General features: G+C 58.0%; 1 protein-coding gene across 2 annotated transcripts in view; it reads left to right on the forward strand.

The window, feature by feature from the left end:
- Positions 1 to 10,449: 10,449 nt before the first annotated feature.
- The window catches only part of NOTCH2 (notch receptor 2), a 141,603-nt gene continuing 130,694 nt past the window's right edge, over positions 10,450 to 21,358 (forward strand). The window contains exon 1 of one of the 2 annotated variants that reach the window (XM_038413057.2): positions 10,450 to 10,654. In XM_038413057.2, the coding sequence (XP_038268985.1) occupies positions 10,585 to 10,654 (70 nt within the window). In that variant the 5' untranslated portion in view covers positions 10,450 to 10,584. The remainder of the gene's footprint in view (positions 10,655 to 21,358) is intronic. The other variant, XM_043520154.1, reaches the window with a different exon arrangement.

The following is a 21,358-nucleotide window of genomic DNA, read 5'->3' on the forward strand; positions in this document are numbered from 1 at the left end:
CCACAGGCTCCGTGGCCGGAGGGGGGGTCACCTGGTCCCCCTGCTCCCCAATTGGGCTCCGTGGCTGAAGGGGGGTCGCCTGGTCCCCCCACTGCGCCACAGGGCTCCGTGGCTGGAGGAGGGGGTCGCCTGCTCCCCCCGCTCTCTTACAGGGCTCCGTGGCTGAAGGGGGGTCGCCTGGTCCCCCCGCTAACCCCCAGGACTCCGTGGCTGGAGGGGGGGTCGCCTGGTCCCCCCGTTCCCCCACAGGGCTCTGTGGCTGGAGGGGGGGTCGCTTGCTCCCCGCACTGCCCCACAGGGCTCCATGGCTGAAGGGGGGTCGCCTCGTCCCCCCGCTCTCCCACAGGGCTCCGTGGCTGAAGGGTGGTCGCCTGGTCCCCCGCTCCCGCTAAGGGCTCCGTGGCTGGAGGGAGGGTTGCCTAGTCCCCCCGTGCCCCCACAGGTCTCTGTGGCTGGACGAGGGGGTCGCCTGGTCCCCCCGCTCCCCAAATGGGCTCCGTGGCTGAAGGGGGGTCGCCTGGTCCCCCCTCTGCCCCACAGGGCTCTGTGGCTGGAGGAGGGGATCGCCTGGTCCCTCCCGCTCCTCAATTGGGCTCCGTGGCTGAAGGGGGGTCGCCTGGTCCCCCCACTGCGCTACAGGGCTCCGTGGCTGGAGGAGGGGGTCGCCTGGTCCCCCCGCTGCCCCACAGGTCTCCGTGGCTGGAGGGGGGGGTCGCCTGGTCCCTCCCGCTCCTCAATTGGGCTCCGTGGCTGAAGGGGGGTCGCCTGTTCCCCCCACTCTCTCACAGGGCTCCGTGGCTGGAGTGGGGGGTCGCCTGGTCCCACCGCTCCCGCACAGGGCTCCGTGGCTGAAGGGGGGTCGCCTGGTCCCCCCGGTCCCCCATAGGGCTGCATGGCTGGAGGGGTGATCGCCTAGTGCCCCTGCTCCCCCACAGGGCTCCGTGGCTGGAGGGGGGGTCGCCTGGTACTCCCGCTGTCCCACAGGGCTCCGTGGCTGGAGGGGGGGTCGCCTGGTCCCCCTGCTCCCCAATTGGGCTCCGTGGCTGAAGGGGGGTCGCCTGGTCCCCCCACTGTGCCACAGGGCTCCGTGGCTGGAGGAGGGGGTCGCCTGCTCCCCCCGCTCTCTTTCAGGGCTCCGTGGCTGAAGGGGCGTCGCCTAGTCCCCCCGCTAACCCCCAGGTCTCCGTGGCTGGAGGGAGGGTTGCCTAGTCCCCCCGCGCCCCCACAGGTCTCTGTGGCTGGACGAGGGGGTCGCCTGGTCCCCCCGCTCCCCAAATGGGCTCCGTGGCTGAAGGGGGGTCGCCTGGTCCCCCCTCTGCCCCACAGGGCTCTGTGGCTGGAGGAGGGGATCGCCTGGTCCCTCCCGTTCCTCAATTGGGCTCCGTGGCTGAAGGGGGGTCGCCTGGTCCCCCCACTGCGCTACAGGGCTCCGTGGCTGGAGGAGGGGGTCGCCTGGTCCCCCCGCTGCCCCACAGGTCTCCGTGGCTGGAGGGGGGGGTCGCCTGGTCCCCCGCTCCCGCTAAGGGCTCCGTGGCTGAAGGGGGGTCGCCTGTTCCCCCCACTCTCTCACAGGGCACTGTGGCTGGAGTGGGGGGTCGCCTGGTCCCACCGCTCCCGCACAGGGCTCCGTGGCTGAAGGGGGGTCGCCTGGTCCCCGCGCTGCCCCACAGGGCTGCGTGGCTGGAGGGGTGATCGCCTAGTGCCCCTGCTCCCCCACAGGGCTCCGTGGCTGGAGGGGGGGTCGCCTGGTACCCCCGCTGCCCCACAGGCTCCGTGGCTGGAGGGGGGGTCACCTGGTCCCCCTGCTCCCCAATTGGGCTCCGTGGCTGAAGGGGGGTCGCCTGGTCCCCCCACTGTGCCACAGGGCTCCGTGGCTGGAGGAGGGGGTCGCCTGCTCCCCCCGCTCTCTTACAGGGCTCCGTGGCTGAAGGGGGTCGCCTAGTCCCCCCGCGCCCCCACAGGTCTCTGTGGCTGGACGAGGGGGTCGCCTGGTCCCCCCGCTCCCCAAATGGGCTCCGTGGCTGAAGGGGGGTCGCCTGGTCCCCCCTCTGCCCCACAGGGCTCCGTGGCTGAAGGGGGGTCCTGTTCCCCCCACTCTCTCACAGGGCTCCGTGGCTGGAGTGGGGGGGTCGCCTGGTCCCTCCGCTCCCGCACAGGGCTCCGTGGCTGAAGGGGGGTCGCCTGGTCCCCCCGCTCTCCCATAGGGCTGCGTGGCTGGAGGGGTGATCGCCTAGTGCCCCTGCTCCCCCACAGGCTCCGTGGCTGGAGGGGGGGTCACCTGGTCCCCCTGCTCCCCAATTGGGCTCCGTGGCTGAAGGGGGGTCGCCTGGTCCCCCCACTGCGCCACAGGGCTCCGTGGCTGGAGGAGGGGGTCGCCTGCTCCCCCCGCTCTCTTACAGGGCTCCGTGGCTGAAGGGGGGTCGCCTGGTCCCCCCGCTAACCCCCAGGTCTCCGTGGCTGGAGGGGGGGGTCGCCTGGTCCCTCCCGCTCCTCAATTGGGCTCCGTGGCTGAAGGGGGGTCGCCTGTTCCCCCCACTCTCTCACAGGGCTCCGTGGCTGGAGTGGGGGGTCGCCTGGTCCCACCGGTCCCGCACAGGGCTCCGTGGCTGAAGGGGGGTCGCCTGGTCCCCCCGGTCCCCCATAGGGCTGCATGGCTGGAGGGGTGATCGCCTAGTGCCCCTGCTCCCCCACAGGGCTCCGTGGCTGGAGGGGGGGTCGCCTGGTACCCCCGCTGCCCCACAGGGCTCCGTGGCTGGAGGGGGGGTCGCCTGGTCCCCCTGCTCCCCAATTGGGCTCCGTGGCTGAAGGGGGGTCGCCTGGTCCCCCCACTGCGCCACAGGGCTCCGTGGCTGGAGGAGGGGGTCGCCTGCTCCCCCCGCTCTCTTACAGGGCTCCGTGGCTGAAGGGGCGTCGCCTAGTCCCCCCGCTAACCCCCAGGTCTCCGTGGCTGGAGGGAGGGTTGCCTAGTCCCCCCGCGCCCCCACAGGTCTCTGCGGCTGGACGAGGGGGTCGCCTGGTCCCCCCGCTCCCCAAATGGGCTCCGTGGCTGAAGGGGGGTCGCCTGGTCCCCCCTCTGCCCCACAGGGCTCTGTGGCTGGAGGAGGGGATCGCCTGGTCCCTCCCGTTCCTCAATTGGGCTCCGTGGCTGAAGGGGGGTCGCCTGGTCCCCCCACTGCGCTACAGGGCTCCATGGCTGGAGGAGGGGGTCGCCTGGTCCCCCCGCTGCCCCACAGGTCTCCGTGGCTGGAGGGGGGGGTCGCCTGGTCCCCCGCTCCCGCTAAGGGCTCCGTGGCTGAAGGGGGGTCGCCTGTTCCCCCCACTCTCTCACAGGGCACTGTGGCTGGAGTGGGGGGTCGCCTGGTCCCACCGCTCCCGCACAGGGCTCCGTGGCTGAAGGGGGGTCGCCTGGTCCCCGCGCTGCCCCACAGGGCTGCGTGGCTGGAGGGGTGATCGCCTAGTGCCCCTGCTCCCCCACAGGGCTCCGTGGCTGGAGGGGGGGGTCGCCTGGTACCCCCGCTGCCCCACAGGCTCCGTGGCTGGAGGGGGGGTCACCTGGTCCCCCTGCTCCCCAATTGGGCTCCGTGGCTGAAGGGGGGTCGCCTGGTCCCCCCACTGCGCCACAGGGCTCCGTGGCTGGAGGAGGGGGTCGCCTGCTCCCCCTGCTCTCTTACAGGGCTCCGTGGCTGGAGGGGGGGTCGCCTGGTCCCCCCGTTCCCCCACAGGGCTCTGTGGCTGGAGGGGGGGTCGCCTGCTCCCCACACTGCCCCACAGGGCTCCATGGCTGAAGGGGGGTCGCCTGGTCCCCCCGCTCTCCCACAGGGCTCCGTGGCTGAAGGGGGGTCGCCTGGTCCCCCGCTCCCGCTAAGGGCTCCGTGGCTGAAGGGGGGTCGTCTGTTCCCCCCACTCTCTCACAGGGCACCGTGGCTGGAGTGGGGGGTCGCCTGGTCCCCCCGCTCTCCCACAGGGCTCCGTGGCTGAAGGGGGGTCCTGTTCCCCCCACTCTCTCACAGGGCTCCGTGGCTGAAGGGGGGTCGCCTGGTCCCCCCGGTCCCCCATAGGGCTGCGTGGCTGGAGGGGTGATCGCCTAGTGCCCCTGCTCCCCCACAGGCTCCGTGGCTGGAGGGGGGGTCACCTGGTCCCCCTGCTCCCCAATTGGGCTCCGTGGCTGAAGGGGGGTCGCCTGGTCCCCCCACTGTGCCACAGGGCTCCGTGGCTGGAGGAGGGGGTCGCCTGCTCCCCCGCTCTCTTACAGGGCTCCGTGGCTGAAGGGGGTCGCCTAGTCCCCCCGCGCCCCCACAGGTCTCTGTGGCTGGACGAGGGGGTCGCCTGGTCCCCCCGCTCCCCAAATGGGCTCCGTGGCTGAAGGGGGGTCGCCTGGTCCCCCCTCTGCCCCACAGGGCTCCGTGGCTGAAGGGGGGTCCTGTTCCCCCCACTCTCTCACAGGGCTCCGTGGCTGGAGTGGGGGGTCGCCTGGTCCCTCCGCTCCCGCACAGGGCTCCGTGGCTGAAGGGGGGTCGCCTGGTCCCCCCGATCTCCCATAGGGCTGCGTGGCTGGAGGGGTGATCGCCTAGTGCCCCTGCTCCCCCACAGGCTCCGTGGCTGGAGGGGGGGTCACCTGGTCCCCCTGCTCCCCAATTGGGCTCCGTGGCTGAAGGGGGGTCGCCTGGTCCCCCCACTGCGCCACAGGGCTCCGTGGCTGGAGGAGGGGGTCGCCTGCTCCCCCCGCTCTCTTACAGGGCTCCGTGGCTGAAGGGGGGTCGCCTGGTCCCCCCGCTAACCCCCAGGTCTCCGTGGCTGGAGGGGGGGTCGCCTGGTCCCCCCGTTCCCCCACAGGGCTCTGTGGCTGGAGGGGGGGTCGCCTGCTCCCCGCACTGCCCCACAGGGCTCCATGGCTGAAGGGGGGTCGCCTGGTCCCCCCGCTCTCCCACAGGGCTCCGTGGCTGAAGGGGGGTCGCCTGGTCCCCCGCTCCCGCTAAGGGCTCCGTGGCTGAAGGGGGGTCGCCTGGTCCTCCCACTCTCTCACAGGGCACCGTGGCTGAAGGGGGGTCCTGTTCCCCCCACTCTCTCACAGGGCTCCGTGGCTGGAGGAGGGGGTCGCCTGCTCCCCCCGCTCTCTTACAGGGCTCCGTGGCTGAAGGGGGGTCGCCTAGTCCCCCCGCTATCCCCCAGGTCTCCGTGGCTGGAGGGAGGGTTGCCTAGTCCCCCCGCGCCCCCACAGGTCTCTGTGGCTGGACGAGTGGGTCGCCTGGTCCCCCCGCTCCCCAAATGGGCTCCGTGGCTGAAGGGGGGTCGCCTGGTCCCCCCTCTGCCCCACAGGGCTCCGTGGCTGGAGGAGGGGGTCGCCTGGTCCCCCCGCTGCCCCACACGTCTCCGTGGCTGGAGGGGGGGGTCGCCTGGTCCCCGCGCTCCCCAATTGGGCTCCATGGCTGAAGGGGGGTCGCTTGGTCCCCCCGCTGCCCCACAGGTCTCCGTGGCTGGAGGGGGGGGTCGCCTGGTCCCCTGCTCCCGCTAAGGGCTCCGTGGCTGAAGGGGGGTCGCCTGTTCCCCCCACTCTCTCACAGGGCACTGTGGCTGGAGTGGGGGGTCGCCTGGTCCCACCGCTCCCGCACAGGGCTCCGTGGCTGAAGGGGGGTCGCCTGGTCCCCGCGCTGCCCCACAGGGCTGCGTGGCTGGAGGGGTGATCGCCTAGTGCCCCTGCTCCCCCACAGGGCTCCGTGGCTGGAGGGGAGGTCGCCTGGTACCCCCGCTGCCCCACAGGCTCCGTGGCTGGAGGGGGGGTCACCTGGTCCCCCTGCTCCCCAATTGGGCTCCGTGGCTGAAGGGGGGTCGCCTGGTCCCCCCACTGCGCCACAGGGCTCCGTGGCTGGAGGGGGGGGTCGCCTGCTCCCCCCGCTCTCTTACAGGGCTCCGTGGCTGGAGGGGGGGTCGCCTGGTCCCCCCGTTCCCCCACAGGGCTCTGTGGCTGGAGGGGGGGTCGCCTGCTCCCCACACTGCCCCACAGGGCTCCATGGCTGAAGGGGGGTCGCCTGGTCCCCCCGCTCTCCCACAGGGCTCCGTGGCTGAAGGGGGGTCGCCTGGTCCCCCGCTCCCGCTAAGGGCTCCGTGGCTGAAGGGGGGTCGCCTGTTCCCCCCACTCTCTCACAGGGCACCGTGGCTGGAGGGGAGGGTCGCCTGGTCCCCCCGCTCTCCCACAGGGCTCCGTGGCTGAAGGGGGGTCGTCTGTTCCCCCCAGTCTCTCACAGGGCACCGTTGCTGGAGTGGGGGGTCGCCTGGTCCCCCCGCTCTCCCACAGGGCTCCGTGGCTGAAGGGGGGTCCTGTTCCCCCCACTCTCTCACAGGGCTCCGTGGCTGGAGTGGGGGGTCGCCTGGTCCCTCCGCTCCCGCACAGGGCTCCGTGGCTGAAGGGGGGTCGCCTGGTCCCCCCGGTCCCCCATAGGGCTGCGTGGCTGGAGGGGTGATCGCCTAGTGCCCCTGCTCCCCCACAGGGCTCCGTGGCTGGAGGGGGGGTCGGCTGGTACCTCCGCTGCCCCACAGGCTCCGTGGCTGGAGGGGGGGTCACCTGGTCCCCCTGCTCCCCAATTGGGCTCCGTGGCTGAAGGGGGGTCGCCTGGTCCCCCCACTGCGCCACAGGGCTCCGTGGCTGGAGGAGGGGGTCGCCTGCTCCCCCCGCTCTCTTACAGGGCTCCGTGGCTGAAGGGGGGTCGCCTAGTCCCCCCGCTAACCCCCAGGTCTCCGTGGCTGGAGGGAGGGTTGCCTAGTCCCCCCGCGCCCCCACAGGTCTCTGTGGCTGGACGAGAGGGTCGCCTGGTCCCCCCGCTCCCCAAATGGGCTCCGTGGCTGAAGGGGGGTCGCCTGGTCCCCCCTCTGCCCCACAGGGCTCTGTGGCTGGAGGAGGGGATCGCCTGGTCCCTCCCGCTCCTCAATTGGGCTCCGTGGCTGAAGGGGGGTCGCCTGGTCCCCCCACTGCGCTACAGGGCTCCATGGCTGGAGGAGGGGGTCGCCTGGTCCCCCCGCTGCCCCACAGGTCTCCGTGGCTGGAGGGGGGGTCGCCTGGTCCCCCGCTCCCGCTAAGGGCTCCATGGCTGAAGGGGGGTCGCCTGTTCCCCCCACTCTCTCACAGGGCACTGTGGCTGGAGGGGAGGGTCGCCTGGTCCCCCCGCTCTCCCACAGGGCTCCGTGGCTGAAGGGGGGTCGTCTGTTCCCCCCACTCTCTCACAGGGCACCGTGGCTGGAGTGGGGGGTCGCCTGGTCCCCCCGCTCTCCCACAGGGCTCCGTGGCTGAAGGGGGGTCGCCTGTTCCCCCCACTCTCTCACAGGGCTCCGTGGCTGGAGTGGGGGGTCGCCTGGTCCCTCCGCTCCCGCACAGGGCTCCGTGGCTGAAGGGGGGTCGCCTGGTCCCCGCGTTGCCCCACAGGGCTGCGTGGATGGAGGGGTGATCGCCTAGTGCCCCTGCTCCCCCACAGGGCTCCGTGGCTGGAGGGGGGGTCGCCTGGTACCCCTGCTGCCCCACAGGCTCCGTGGCCGGAGGGGGGGTCACCTGGTCCCCCTGCTCCCCAATTGGGCTCCGTGGCTGAAGGGGGGTCGCCTGGTCCCCCCACTGCGCCACAGGGCTCCGTGGCTGGAGGAGGGGGTCGCCTGCTCCCCCCGCTCTCTTACAGGGCTCCGTGGCTGAAGGGGGGTCGCCTGGTCCCCCCGCTAACCCCCAGGACTCCGTGGCTGGAGGGGGGGTCGCCTGGTCCCCCCGTTCCCCCACAGGGCTCTGTGGCTGGAGGGGGGGTCGCTTGCTCCCCGCACTGCCCCACAGGGCTCCATGGCTGAAGGGGGGTCGCCTCGTCCCCCCGCTCTCCCACAGGGCTCCGTGGCTGAAGGGTGGTCGCCTGGTCCCCCGCTCCCGCTAAGGGCTCCGTGGCTGGAGGGAGGGTTGCCTAGTCCCCCCGTGCCCCCACAGGTCTCTGTGGCTGGACGAGGGGGTCGCCTGGTCCCCCCGCTCCCCAAATGGGCTCCGTGGCTGAAGGGGGGTCGCCTGGTCCCCCCTCTGCCCCACAGGGCTCTGTGGCTGGAGGAGGGGATCGCCTGGTCCCTCCCGCTCCTCAATTGGGCTCCGTGGCTGAAGGGGGGTCGCCTGGTCCCCCCACTGCGCTACAGGGCTCCGTGGCTGGAGGAGGGGGTCGCCTGGTCCCCCCGCTGCCCCACAGGTCTCCGTGGCTGGAGGGGGGGGTCGCCTGGTCCCTCCCGCTCCTCAATTGGGCTCCGTGGCTGAAGGGGGGTCGCCTGTTCCCCCCACTCTCTCACAGGGCTCCGTGGCTGGAGTGGGGGGTCGCCTGGTCCCACCGCTCCCGCACAGGGCTCCGTGGCTGAAGGGGGGTCGCCTGGTCCCCCCGGTCCCCCATAGGGCTGCATGGCTGGAGGGGTGATCGCCTAGTGCCCCTGCTCCCCCACAGGGCTCCGTGGCTGGAGGGGGGGTCGCCTGGTACTCCCGCTGCCCCACAGGGCTCCGTGGCTGGAGGGGGGGTCGCCTGGTCCCCCTGCTCCCCAATTGGGCTCCGTGGCTGAAGGGGGGTCGCCTGGTCCCCCCACTGTGCCACAGGGCTCCGTGGCTGGAGGAGGGGGTCGCCTGCTCCCCCCGCTCTCTTTCAGGGCTCCGTGGCTGAAGGGGCGTCGCCTAGTCCCCCCGCTAACCCCCAGGTCTCCGTGGCTGGAGGGAGGGTTGCCTAGTCCCCCCGCGCCCCCACAGGTCTCTGTGGCTGGACGAGGGGGTCGCCTGGTCCCCCCGCTCCCCAAATGGGCTCCGTGGCTGAAGGGGGGTCGCCTGGTCCCCCCTCTGCCCCACAGGGCTCTGTGGCTGGAGGAGGGGATCGCCTGGTCCCTCCCGTTCCTCAATTGGGCTCCGTGGCTGAAGGGGGGTCGCCTGGTCCCCCCACTGCGCTACAGGGCTCCGTGGCTGGAGGAGGGGGTCGCCTGGTCCCCCCGCTGCCCCACAGGTCTCCGTGGCTGGAGGGGGGGGTCGCCTGGTCCCCCGCTCCCGCTAAGGGCTCCGTGGCTGAAGGGGGGTCGCCTGTTCCCCCCACTCTCTCACAGGGCACTGTGGCTGGAGTGGGGGGTCGCCTGGTCCCACCGCTCCCGCACAGGGCTCCGTGGCTGAAGGGGGGTCGCCTGGTCCCCGCGCTGCCCCACAGGGCTGCGTGGCTGGAGGGGTGATCGCCTAGTGCCCCTGCTCCCCCACAGGGCTCCGTGGCTGGAGGGGGGGTCGCCTGGTACCCCCGCTGCCCCACAGGCTCCGTGGCTGGAGGGGGGGTCACCTGGTCCCCCTGCTCCCCAATTGGGCTCCGTGGCTGAAGGGGGGTCGCCTGGTCCCCCCACTGTGCCACAGGGCTCCGTGGCTGGAGGAGGGGGTCGCCTGCTCCCCCCGCTCTCTTACAGGGCTCCGTGGCTGAAGGGGGTCGCCTAGTCCCCCCGCGCCCCCACAGGTCTCTGTGGCTGGACGAGGGGGTCGCCTGGTCCCCCCGCTCCCCAAATGGGCTCCGTGGCTGAAGGGGGGTCGCCTGGTCCCCCCTCTGCCCCACAGGGCTCCGTGGCTGAAGGGGGGTCCTGTTCCCCCCACTCTCTCACAGGGCTCCGTGGCTGGAGTGGGGGGTCGCCTGGTCCCTCCGCTCCCGCACAGGGCTCCGTGGCTGAAGGGGGGTCGCCTGGTCCCCCCGCTCTCCCATAGGGCTGCGTGGCTGGAGGGGTGATCGCCTAGTGCCCCTGCTCCCCCACAGGCTCCGTGGCTGGAGGGGGGGTCACCTGGTCCCCCTGCTCCCCAATTGGGCTCCGTGGCTGAAGGGGGGTCGCCTGGTCCCCCCACTGCGCCACAGGGCTCCGTGGCTGAAGGGGGGTCGCCTGGTCCCCCCGCTAACCCCCAGGTCTCCGTGGCTGGAGGGGGGGTCGCCTGGTCCCCCCGTTCCCCCACAGGGCTCTGTGGCTGGAGGGGGGGTCGCCTGCTCCCCGCACTGCCCCACAGGGCTCCGTGGCTGAAGGGGGGTCGCCTGGTCCCCCCGCTAACCCCCAGGTCTCCGTGGCTGGAGGGGGGGTTGCCTAGTCCCCCCGCGCCCCCACAGGTCTCTGTGGCTGGACGAGGGGGTCGCCTGGTCCCCCCGCTCCCCAAATGGGCTCCGTGGCTGGAGGGGGGGTCGCCTGGTCCCCCCGTTCCCCCACAGGGCTCTGTGGCTGGAGGGGGGGTCGCCTGCTCCCCGCACTGCCCCACAGGGCTCCGTGGCTGAAGGGGGGTCGCCTGGTCCCCCCGCTCCCGCTAAGGGCTCCGTGGCTGGGGGCGGGGCGTGTAGTTTTCCTCACAGGGCGGCCTGCGGGGTGCCCGCGGATCTGTGGCTCCCGGCCCGGCGCCCCCTAGCGGCCGCTCCCGGCGGGCTGTGCGGCGGTCCCCGCCGGCGGAGCCGCCCGGCCGCGTAGGAAGCGGGGGAGGGCCGGACGCCCGCCCCTGCGAAGCCAGACCGAGTCCCTGCGCGCGGCGCTGCCGGCAGATCCCTCCGCGCGGCCCCGAGTCGCCGCTTCGCTGCCGGGCGGGCTCCGGCGCGGGCTCGGGGAGCGATGCGGAAGCCGGGCCCGGCACTCGGGGCGCTCCTGCTGCTGCTGTTGAGCCGTGGGGAGCCGGCGGCGGGTGAGCGCGGGGCGGCGGCTGCTTCCGCTAGGGGTCGCGCTGAGGGGATGGGGCGGCGGCCCGGCCCGTGGACGGGGGTCTCTGGTGGTGGGGGCGGAGCCTGTCCCGTCCCGTCCCGTCCCGTGGCCGGCGCCGCGGCGCGGCCGTCTCTCTGCCCTGCCCTCGTGTCCTGGGATCCTCTCAATGTGGGCTCCAGTGTCTGGGGTCCCCTCGGTGCGGGGACCCCAGCGGACTGTCCCTGCTCCAGTGTCTGGGGTCCCCTCGGTGCGGGGTCTCTGCCCTTCCCCAGTGTTCTGGGGCCCCCTCAGTGTGGGGGGGTCTGCTCTGCCCCATTGCCTTTGGGTCCCTTTGGTGCAGGGGTCTCTAGGGTCCATCGCCGCCCGGTGTTTTGTAGTCCCCCTGCTATGGGGTGGTTGTTATGGGCGGGGGCTTAATCTTGCCCTATTGCTTTGGGGTCTCTTTGGTTTGGGGGTCTCTGGGGTGCTCACTCCTCCCCCATCATCCTAAGCCCCCTGTTCTGTGTCCTTGGAGTCTGACCTCTTCTCCTCCCTGCCCCAGGGGTTGCTGCCAGGCCTGGAAACTGTGTGATGGGGCTTCACCAACATCCCCGAAACTCCCCAGGCTAGTCCCCGCATCTTGCCTGCTGGGATGCTCCTGGAAAGAGAGAGCCCCCACTGCCTCTGCCAGCCCCTCAGACTGGGGGCAGGGGGAAAGACGGCCAGCCTGCCTCAATACAAATAGGGATGTGTTAATGAAACTCTAAAAATCAATAGGGGCAGCTTTATGTTGGGATGCTAGGTTGGGTCCCTGCAGTGTTTACTTAGCAAACACAACTGCTAGTGCCAGTGCATGAGAGCCAGGCAGCATATCTGACTAGAAACTAAAGTGGAAAAACTCTAGTCTCTTATTTTGGCTAGGGAAACGCAGAGTAAATAATGAAAGCTCCATTAGAACAATTTAATCCATTGTTAATGTAAGGTCTTCATGGTAGCAACACAGGGAATTAAAATAATAGTTTTGACTTTAAGGTGCTCCTTGAAGAAGACCAGCGTGCCACCTGAGGGCCAAAGATAACCAGTTCTGGCGGGGTTTGTCTTGGGAGGTGCTGAGCACCCTCAGATCTCATTTACTTTAGTGTGTTTTGCATGTTGTAATTGTGACACTATTGGGGTAACTGAGGGTGTAAGCAGGATGAATCACTAGCACCTGCCTACAGTATGAGAGAACCTTGTCTGTGCCCAATGAGAAAAATTCTCTCAAATCTGCCAGCCACTGGGAGGACAAATGCTCCAGGCTCCATGAACCCCACTCTTTCGCTCTAGCGGCTGGTAATTAGCGTGCCCCACCTTGATACGCTCAAGTGCCCAGTTCCTTATCTTCCGGATACCCACACAATGTACACTATTCCATTGCCTCCATGGAAGCAGTGCCCCCCAGTTCACTAGCTTCACCTCAGTTCAACGCTTTCTTTAGTGCAAGGCAAGTCATGTCTATAGGAAATCCAAATTGAAGTTTATTTAACAACACTAAGATAAAGATCCAAAATAGATATAAGTAAAAGGATTGGAAACACAAGATTACATGAAATGCAAATCTAGAGCCTATAATTTTTAACAAGTTCTGTTCCAGTCTAATAAAGTATTTCTTCCCAGTGTTCAGTCCTTACAGCACTTGTCCAATCTAGAGAGCTGGGATCTGCTTTTCATGAAACACTCATGCTGGCAGAGCGTCCTCTCTGTAATGGATAATGTCTTGTGCCTTTTCTTTGTCTCTGATACGGTTCCAGACTTTTGTCCCTGTTCAGAATCAGGGTGTTTCATTAACTTCAGCTGAGCCCTGAGGATCCCTTATTCAGTCTCTTCTTAGGGTTCTTTTGTCTTTGTAAATGCTCAAGTCTGCATTTGGTCCAGCCTGTAAATACAGGGCTGTGTTAGATCAGGTTGAAAGTTGTTGACTGCTCTCACTCTTGATTGAGTTAGTTCTGAGACCCACCCCTCCTCAAGTGACATGCTTCACCTCATACAGTTTTGGAACAGAATTGTTCACATTTTACATCTCTCTTAAAATATTTCCCATACAATTTGCAATAACTATGACAATCAGCTAGTTCTTAGTTTTTGGCAGAGACCATGCACAATCCCCTACGATGAATTATTGAGAAGATGGTTAGACACAGGTGTAGTATACGTGCCTGGGCATGTCTATGTCACAATAAGGTTGAACCCAAAGTATTTAAGAGCATAGCTTGGTGTACAATACTGGGAATGTTGAACTGGTTAAAGGAACTCTTGAGTAACAAGACTAATAATTTCATTTCAGTAAGTGTCTTAAACACATAATGAATAAATAATCTGCAAGCCCCTGCTTTTTGAACATATATTGTTTAAAGGAATGATTTAAAGGTTGAGCTTTAATTTAATTTGGAAACATTGGAAAATCAGTTGAAAATGGTTAGGTTCTCTAAAAATAAGAAAACCTGATAAATTAGCAAAATAAAAACAAAACAACTGAAATGCTGTAATTTCCATTGCTTTCTAAAGGAAAAAAACTAGAACAAAAAGAACTAGGTTTTGAGAAGCACAGTTTCTTCAGTTATTAAATTGAAGGCCCCTATTGAGACAAAAACAATGAGGCGTCCTTGTAGCACCTTAGAGACTAACAAATTTATTTGAGCATAAGGTTTTGTGGGCTAAAACCCACTTCATCAGATGCATGGAGTGAAAAATACAGTAAGCAGTATAAATATTACAGCACATTGAGACAGTAGCTCTAGCTACTTGGAGACGCACACTTCTTAAAATTACTTTGACTCTTTTTAACTATGTGTTTTAGTAAATATTTAAGGTATAAATAATGTGAACAGGTCTGTAGAGCTCAAGATCATGCTATTTTTCATCATTTTAATATTACTTTCTTGAGACGGTTGGGAGAGGTCAGGTTGCATCTGTGTTCTGGTCCAGACGGAGATTATAGCTCACGTTGTCTTGAGAGTGATAGTTGCTGTTGGATTTCATACCTCTCTGAGAAGCAATCTTTTTGGTAGATTAATTTGTCGATGACCTTCAGTACACTAATCAATCTTTTGTTCTTTATTATCAATACAACGAATTCTAAATTTCTCATTTGTTTATGCCATCCTCACAGGTTGCCTTACAACAGGGATCTGTGGGCCGGGCCAGTTTAGATAATACTTAGTCCTGCCATGATTGCAGGAGACTGGACTAAATGACCTCTTAAGGTCCCTTTCAGTCCTACGATTCTATGATTCTAAGGCAGGGATCAGCAACCTTTGGCATGTGGCCCATCAGAGTAAGCCCCTGAAGGGCCGGGCCAGTTTGTTTACCTGCCGTGTACACAGGTTCGGCCGATCGCAGCTCCCACTGGCCGCGGTTCACCGTCGCAGGCCAATGGGAGCTGCAGGAAGGGATGCTAGCATATCCCTCGGCCTGCGCTGCTCCCTGCAGCCCGCATTGGCCTGGGACAGCAAACTGGGGCCATTGGGAGCTGCAATTGGCCAAACCTGCAGACACAGCAGGTAAACAAACCGACCTGGCCCTTCAGGAGCTTACTCTGATGGGCCACATGCCAAAGGTTGCCGATCCCTGCCTTAGAATCATAGAATCGTAGGACTGAAAGGGACCTTGAGAGGTCATTTAGTCCAGTCTCCTGCAATCATGGCAGGACTAAGTATTATCTAGACTATCCCTGGCGGGTGTTTGTCTAACCTGCTCTTAAAAATTTCCAATGATGGAGATTTCTACAACCTCCTTAGGCAATTTATACCAGTGCTTAACCACTATGTCAGGTCAGTTTTTCCTAATGTCCAACCTAGATCACCCTTGCTGCAATTTAAGACCATTGCTCTTGTCAAGTGGGGTCCCATAGGACATAGGTGCTGACTGCCTCTGTTCTTGGGGTGGGGTGTGCTCTATCCCTGCTCTGCCTCAGGCCCTGCCCCCACTCCACCCCTTCCACCAGTCTCCCACCCCCACCTATCTGTTCCTGCCTCTGCCCATTCCCACCCCATTCTGCCCCCTGCTTCTTCCTGTCCCTGCCCCTCCCCCTCTGCCCCCAGTGCCTCCTGCATACCGCTGAACAGCTGATCACGGCAGGTGGGAGGTGCTGGAAGGGAGGGGAGGAGCTGATCAGTGCGGTCTTCTGGCAGGCGAGAGGCGCTGTGGGGGAGGGAGAGGCGCTGATCCTAGGGTTGGAGCACCCACTATTTTTCCGCATGGGTGCTCCAGCCACGGAGCACCCCTGGAATTGGTGCCTATGCTGCAGGGGTCAGTTCTGGGTCCAGTTCTGTTCAGTATCTTCATCAATGACTTTGATAAAGGCATAGAGTGTACACTTATAAAGTTTGAGGACGATACCAAGCTGGGAATGGTTATAAGTGCTTTAGAGGATAGGATTAAAATTCAAGATGATCTGGACAAACTGGAAAAATGGTCTGAAGAAAACAGAATGAAATTCAATAAGGACAAAGGCAAAGTACTCCACTTAGGAAGGAACAATTAATTGCACTCATACAAAATGGGAAATGATTGCCTAGGGAGGAGTACTGCGGAAAGGAATCAGAGGGTCATGGTGGATCACAAAGCTAGATATGAGTCAACAGTGAAACACTGTTGCAAAAAAGCAAACATCATTCTGGGATGTATTAGCAGGAGCGTTGTAAGCAAGACCTTGTTGTACAGATGACATGACAAAAGAATTGGACGGAAGAAATTAAGACACTGTGGGTGGAAATGTGCTTGGGGTTTGACCAGTTGTGGCGTGGAAAGCGAGAACTTCAGCAATTTTATGCCATGGTGTGGTGAAGAGTGAAGGTTTGCATCTTCAAAGTCTTGGGCCCTGAGTAGTCTGATTAATATAAACTGCCCACACCTGGAAACAGTCAACGCTTGCCTGCTGGGAGAAATGTTCCATTTACTTTGTGGATAGGATTAGTCTGATTTTGGACTGGGTTATCTTTCTCTATGATGGTAGAGCTATGTTCAGAGGCAAAAATTATTTCCTTAGTATGTTTTGGCCAGTTTTTCTCAATAGTGATTGGAGAGGTTAGATTACAGCCTTGAAAGGACCACTATCCTTGGTTGTAAACCTGTGGTGGATATTGGGACCATTATTTGCAGAGATAGCTAATGCCTCCTTGTGCGGTTGCAAGATGCTGGCTTTGCTCAAACTAATGATTCTTCCACCTTTGCTTAAGAAACTCTCTTGACACTAAACTTCTCAAACTACTGTTGTCTCTAGACCTCACTCTCTGGAAATGGTTGAAGAAGGCTGAGGGGAAAAATAACTCTGGCATCATCTGATGTCATCTGACTTTCAAGATTTCTCAGTCAGTTTTAGATCTGGATATAGTATGGAGACTAAGCTTGCATTATTGGTCAAAGCTCTTCCTAGTGATAGATAAAGGTTAGTTGTTGATGCTGATCTTTCAGTGATGCCATTGGTCATAAGATGATATTCACCAGTGTTGGGCAAGAAATACTTTTCCCAGCCTATGAAAAATATCTAGGTACAAATTTTCCCAACTTGGGCTGAAAAGTCAAAATTTCAAAAATGTTCACAAACTGAATATTTGAAATTTTTTTTTGGTTCAGGTCACTTTGATGTAAACTGTTTTCTGTGTTTTATTTTTTATTATAATTAGATTAAACTTCAAAGTGAAAAGCTATTTTGAACTGAAAAGTAATCAGGATTTTTTTGAATAAGTCCAAACAAAATGTCTTGACAATTTCAAAATTTAATTTTCAAAAAAATAGAGTAAAAAAATTGTCATCTTTTCCTGCAGATGTTTCAGTTTTGACAAATAAGCTTTTTTGTCAGATTCCCAACCAGCTCTAACGTTGACCCATTTGTGGTCCTTGGGAGTGAAGTGATTGGAACTACCATGAGGAAAGAATGGAGCCACTCAAAGAGTATTTTTGGATGGGTATTTAACTGCCTTGAGGGTTCTTGCGCAAGGAGCCACAAGTTTCTGATGCCAGCCTTTTTGCTTAATGCAGAATGAAGTAGATGTTATGATATGGACTGCTCAGTTCTGTCTTTTCATGCAATGCAGGTGGTGTAGTGACTTGCTTTTCCTGCTTGAATGAGTGGCTGAGCTGAAGCGCAATCTATAAAAGATTGAAGTGATGGTAGGTTCTGGGAGATGGAGGTGATGTCAGGAACATCTGCTCTTTCTAGTGAGAGAATATATCTGATGATTGTTACTGATGTTCACAGTTTGGGGGCCTTTTTTGATCAGACAGTTGCAAGTAATAGGCAAACATAGGCATTTTTATTTTTCTTGTGTGGGAGATTGCATCCTTATCTCTTGGATGCAGACCCTGCTACAGTTCTCAACACCTTTGTTACTGCTAGATTGAACTGCTGCAATGCATTCTCCATGGGGCTTCTCTGGAAGACACTTGGAAATTTCTGCTACTGCAGGAGTTAGTGGCCTGCTTATTTAGGAGTGGTGTGCCTAAGTAGTATCCTTGCATTTTTGTAGACTTCATTAGCTATCCATTTGTTTCCAGATGCAATTCACAGTATGATTTAGATTTACAAAACCCTTCATTATTTGAGCCTAGCTACCTTATACCTTTCTCTCATTATACATCATCTAAGCATTTAATATCTGCTGGAATGCTCTTGCTAACAATCCCAAGACTTGAACTCTTGACATAAGTTTGGAGGGGGTATGGAAAGGCTAAAGAAGTAAGTTATGCTTGGTTTTGGAAGATGGCCTTTGGCTTTTGAGTCTCTTTAGTTGGATAAGGAAGGTCTTGTCAACTTAATCAGTTTTGTTGTTTGTTTGTGCTGTCTTTAAATCACTAACACTATAAATCAACTGATGCTTTTCTTTCATAGATGTTGCATAGGATTGGAACATTCTATTTTCAGAAAAATGTTCATATTGCGAAAGGGAGCTGTACAGTTGTCTCTTGCGAATGGTCTTGCTGAATTTGTTTGTTAAAAGATGTTACATTGTAACCCATGTTGTCATGGTTATATTGATATTGAGCTGGAATCTGGATGTACGTTGTTTATCAAGTTATGAGGCAGTGAAAGGACAACAGTTGAGTTTAGAACACTTGTTTCTTGGAATAGGAAATTTTATCTAAAATACCCAGTGGACATAATTTGTAGATGCATGTCACTTCAATCCCTTGTATTTCAAGTTTGTCTTGTTGGCTAGGATTCGTGGATCTAAGGAATGTGGGGAGTGATGACCATTAACTTTGAGGCATTGCCCACTCCTCCTCAGGGCATGTCACCCAGGCTGGAAAATGGGAGCCTACCTTTCAAAGCATCTATGTTAAAAAGCCCTTTGTAGTTACATAGTCTTAGTTTCTATGAGCTCATTCAAAGGTCATCGTGCCAACAAGAGTCAAGTCAACATGAGGGCAGCATCAAACATTCTATTTGGAAACTATTCTATTTATGGAGCATATGCCCTTTAAGAGTATAAGGATGAAAATGGAGCTTTGTATCTCAATAGTATATTAGCTTCTGCTATTTCTTCCCTGCGGGATATTTTAGTCCTATATCTGCAACATCACTGGTAGTTGTTATGGAAATAGTGCTGATGACAAGCATCGGATTATGCTTTCTGGAAGGGTAGAAACTTTTATAAATCCTTTTTAACATTAGCACTAAAGAATGACAGACAATTTTAGAGAGAACAACATAAGCATAATTATTTCTACATCAAATGTTTTTCAAAGTTTCCATAGAGACGTCAGTTTCTCTTTAGATCTTTAATTGTATTAACTAAAATGTTAGTTACCGAGTGAGGGTACTTTATTAAAGCTTTTCTGTTTTAACCAAATACGTTGTGTTGTAACTTTGGTTGTTAAGTGTTTAAATACTGTTTTGGCTTTGTGTATTAGAATAACTCTTTCAGTCTGAAAATTATGGGAATGCAGGAAGCAATGGCTGTAAGGGTGATACAGCAATAGGACAGGATCTATTGATAAAGAAACTGTAGTCATATAACTCACTCCCTAGTTCATTGTGTATTCTAACTTTACCTTTATAGTTAATTCTTTATAGCTAATAAAAGGTTGCATTCTTAACAAAATAAACTGATTCAGGGAAGCAGTCATCATGATAAAAGCAAATCTTGTCCTAACAGTTCAGTCATGGTATATAAATTATAAAATATCTAAGGATGACTGAATGATGGAATTGGTATCTGGGTATAGAGTTCCTCACCTCTAGGTCCCTAGTTTCAGTCTGGTCCAGGCAGGACATTTGTGAAGTTCTACATCTGATGATAGGAATGGTGTTTTGTTAGGACAGGTGTTTGTTGCTGCAGGGGGAAGGGGTTTGGGAGGGGCTCTTTCTGGGGTTTGCCTTTCATACAAAGTGACTGTCTGGGTCCAAATCACATTTCTTCTGATCTGAGTTTCTCATGATGCATGAGTACTCTGATTAGTAATGAAGAATATCTAATTTGAGCTTAATCATTAAAGTGATGCCATGGGCAGTGACTGAACTGTCTGAATTGGGAACAAAAATTCCTTAATTCCAGTTCTGGAATTTGGGCAGCAGTCTCCAGTTCTGCACTTGGGAAGGCAAAAAGATAGGTCTTCACCAGCACCTGATTATCCAGGCTCTGACTCCGAGGAAGGCTGAAGAGGGATGATTGCAGGACCTAAGGTCTTGGGTCTGAGAGCTTGTGGGACAAGCCTTTGCTTCATTAGATGTAGTCAGAGGTTCATCCCTTAGACTCTTGAATCTATGAGGCCTAACCAGAATTTCTGCCTCTGCAAGTTCTTTTCTTCTCTCAGTATGGTTCTTTTAAAAGTCCTTTAGCAATTTGGCCTTTGATGCACTATAGGCAAAGTCCATAGTGTTGTTGCTCTTTTCCTATGAAGTCAAGAATTTTTATTTAAGAGGCCAGCTGAAAATTCTAAATTATCTCTCTTCTCTTTAGAAAGTCTGTGGCATCAGCTCTGTACTGTTCCATCCCTTTGGAGTTCTTTCAACATTTCATTGGCAAACCTTTATGTAATCTATTTTAGGCTTTTGTAAGATGCCTACTATCATTGGTAACTGTCCGTTGAAGAAAGGGCAATTTTCTCTCAACTTCCCGTGTTCCTGGAATGCATGATTGTTCTTTTGCTGTTTTCTTCCTCATTCTCCCCAGTTTGTCACCCTGGGAAGCTACTGTTACTGCAAGAATTTTGTGACGGGTTCGGTCACAGAGACCCCCTTGAGGCTGTCACCTGACGAGCTGTAATTACCTCTGAACCTGTTTTTCACTGCCAGCTTGGGACTCCAGAACCCTGCCTTGTTGAGCCAGATGCGCTAGTCTGCTGCAACACAGACCCAGGTCTGGTCCACACCCCCAAAGCTACAGTCTTTAACCAAAAACTACTCAGCAAGTCACCGATCTCCAGCACCCAGACACCCAGTTCCCAATGGGATCCAAACCCCAAATAAATCCATTTTACTCTGTATAAATCTGTATAAATAAACATGGTAAACTCATAAATTTTCCTCCTCTATAACATTGATAGGGAGATATGCACAACAGTTTGCTCCCCCGGGTATTAATCACTTACTCTGCGTTTACTAATAAACAAAAGTGATTTTATTAAGGATAAAAAGTAGGATTTAAGTTGCTTCAAGTAGTAATAGACAGAACAAAGTAAGTTACCAAGCAAAATAAAACAGAAGAGCAAGTCTAAGCATAATGCACTTAAGAAACTGAATACAGGTAAATCTCACCCTCAGAGACGTTCCAATAAGCTTCTTTCACAGACCAGACTCCTCCTTAGTCTGGGCCCAATCCTTTCCCCTGCTACAGTTCTTGTTAGTTCCAGCTCAGATGGTAACTAGAGGATTTCTCATGACTGCAGCCCCCTTTGTTCTGTTCCACCCCCTTTTATAGCTTTGGCACAACGTGGGAATCTTTTGTGTCTCTGGGTCCCCACCCCTCCTTCTAAATGGAAAAACACCAGGTTTAAGATGGATTTCAGTACCACGTGACATGGTCACATGTCCTGTGAGATCCCAAGCCTCCATTCTTTCAGGCCTGACTCTCACAAATACAGGAAGGCTTACAAATAAAAGAGCCATTTACAACCAGTTGTTCTAGTTAATGGGAGCCATCAAGATCCCAAGCCACCATTAATGGCCCACACTTTGCATAATTACAATAGGACCTCAGAGTAATGCTTCATATTTTTAGTTTTAGATACAAGAATGATACATTGATACAAATAGGATGAACACACTCAGTAGATCAGAAGCTTTGTAATGATACCTTACAAGAGACTTTTGCATAAAGCATATTCCAGTTACATTATAGTTACACTCATAAGCATATTTCCATAAACATATGGAGTGCAACATCACAAATGCCTTCTTTATCAAAGAGGTAAACCTTGCTTTTTACTTAAACATGGGCAAGGCTGGTCTCTATCTGATCTCCGCTAATAAGGTGTTCTGCAGCTGTAGTTTTGCTGCTCAGCACACTCCAGATGGTAGAAAGTGTTCCTTGCCTCTAATGCAATGAGTGCCCTCAGAGCAGTGAGAAATCCAGCAGGATGCCAGGGCTACCTTGTGGAGCACTGTTCGGATTCCTCGGTTCAAGGAATAATTGATGTTCTCTCATGTTCCTCAAATTTCTTACCTCTCTCTGGTAACATTTCTGTCTTTCCCATGTTCCGTTTGAGCCAGCTGCTCTTCACTGATATT

The sequence above is a fragment of the Dermochelys coriacea genome, chromosome 8 (assembly GCF_009764565.3).
Source record: "Dermochelys coriacea isolate rDerCor1 chromosome 8, rDerCor1.pri.v4, whole genome shotgun sequence".
NCBI lineage: Eukaryota > Metazoa > Chordata > Testudines > Dermochelyidae > Dermochelys > Dermochelys coriacea.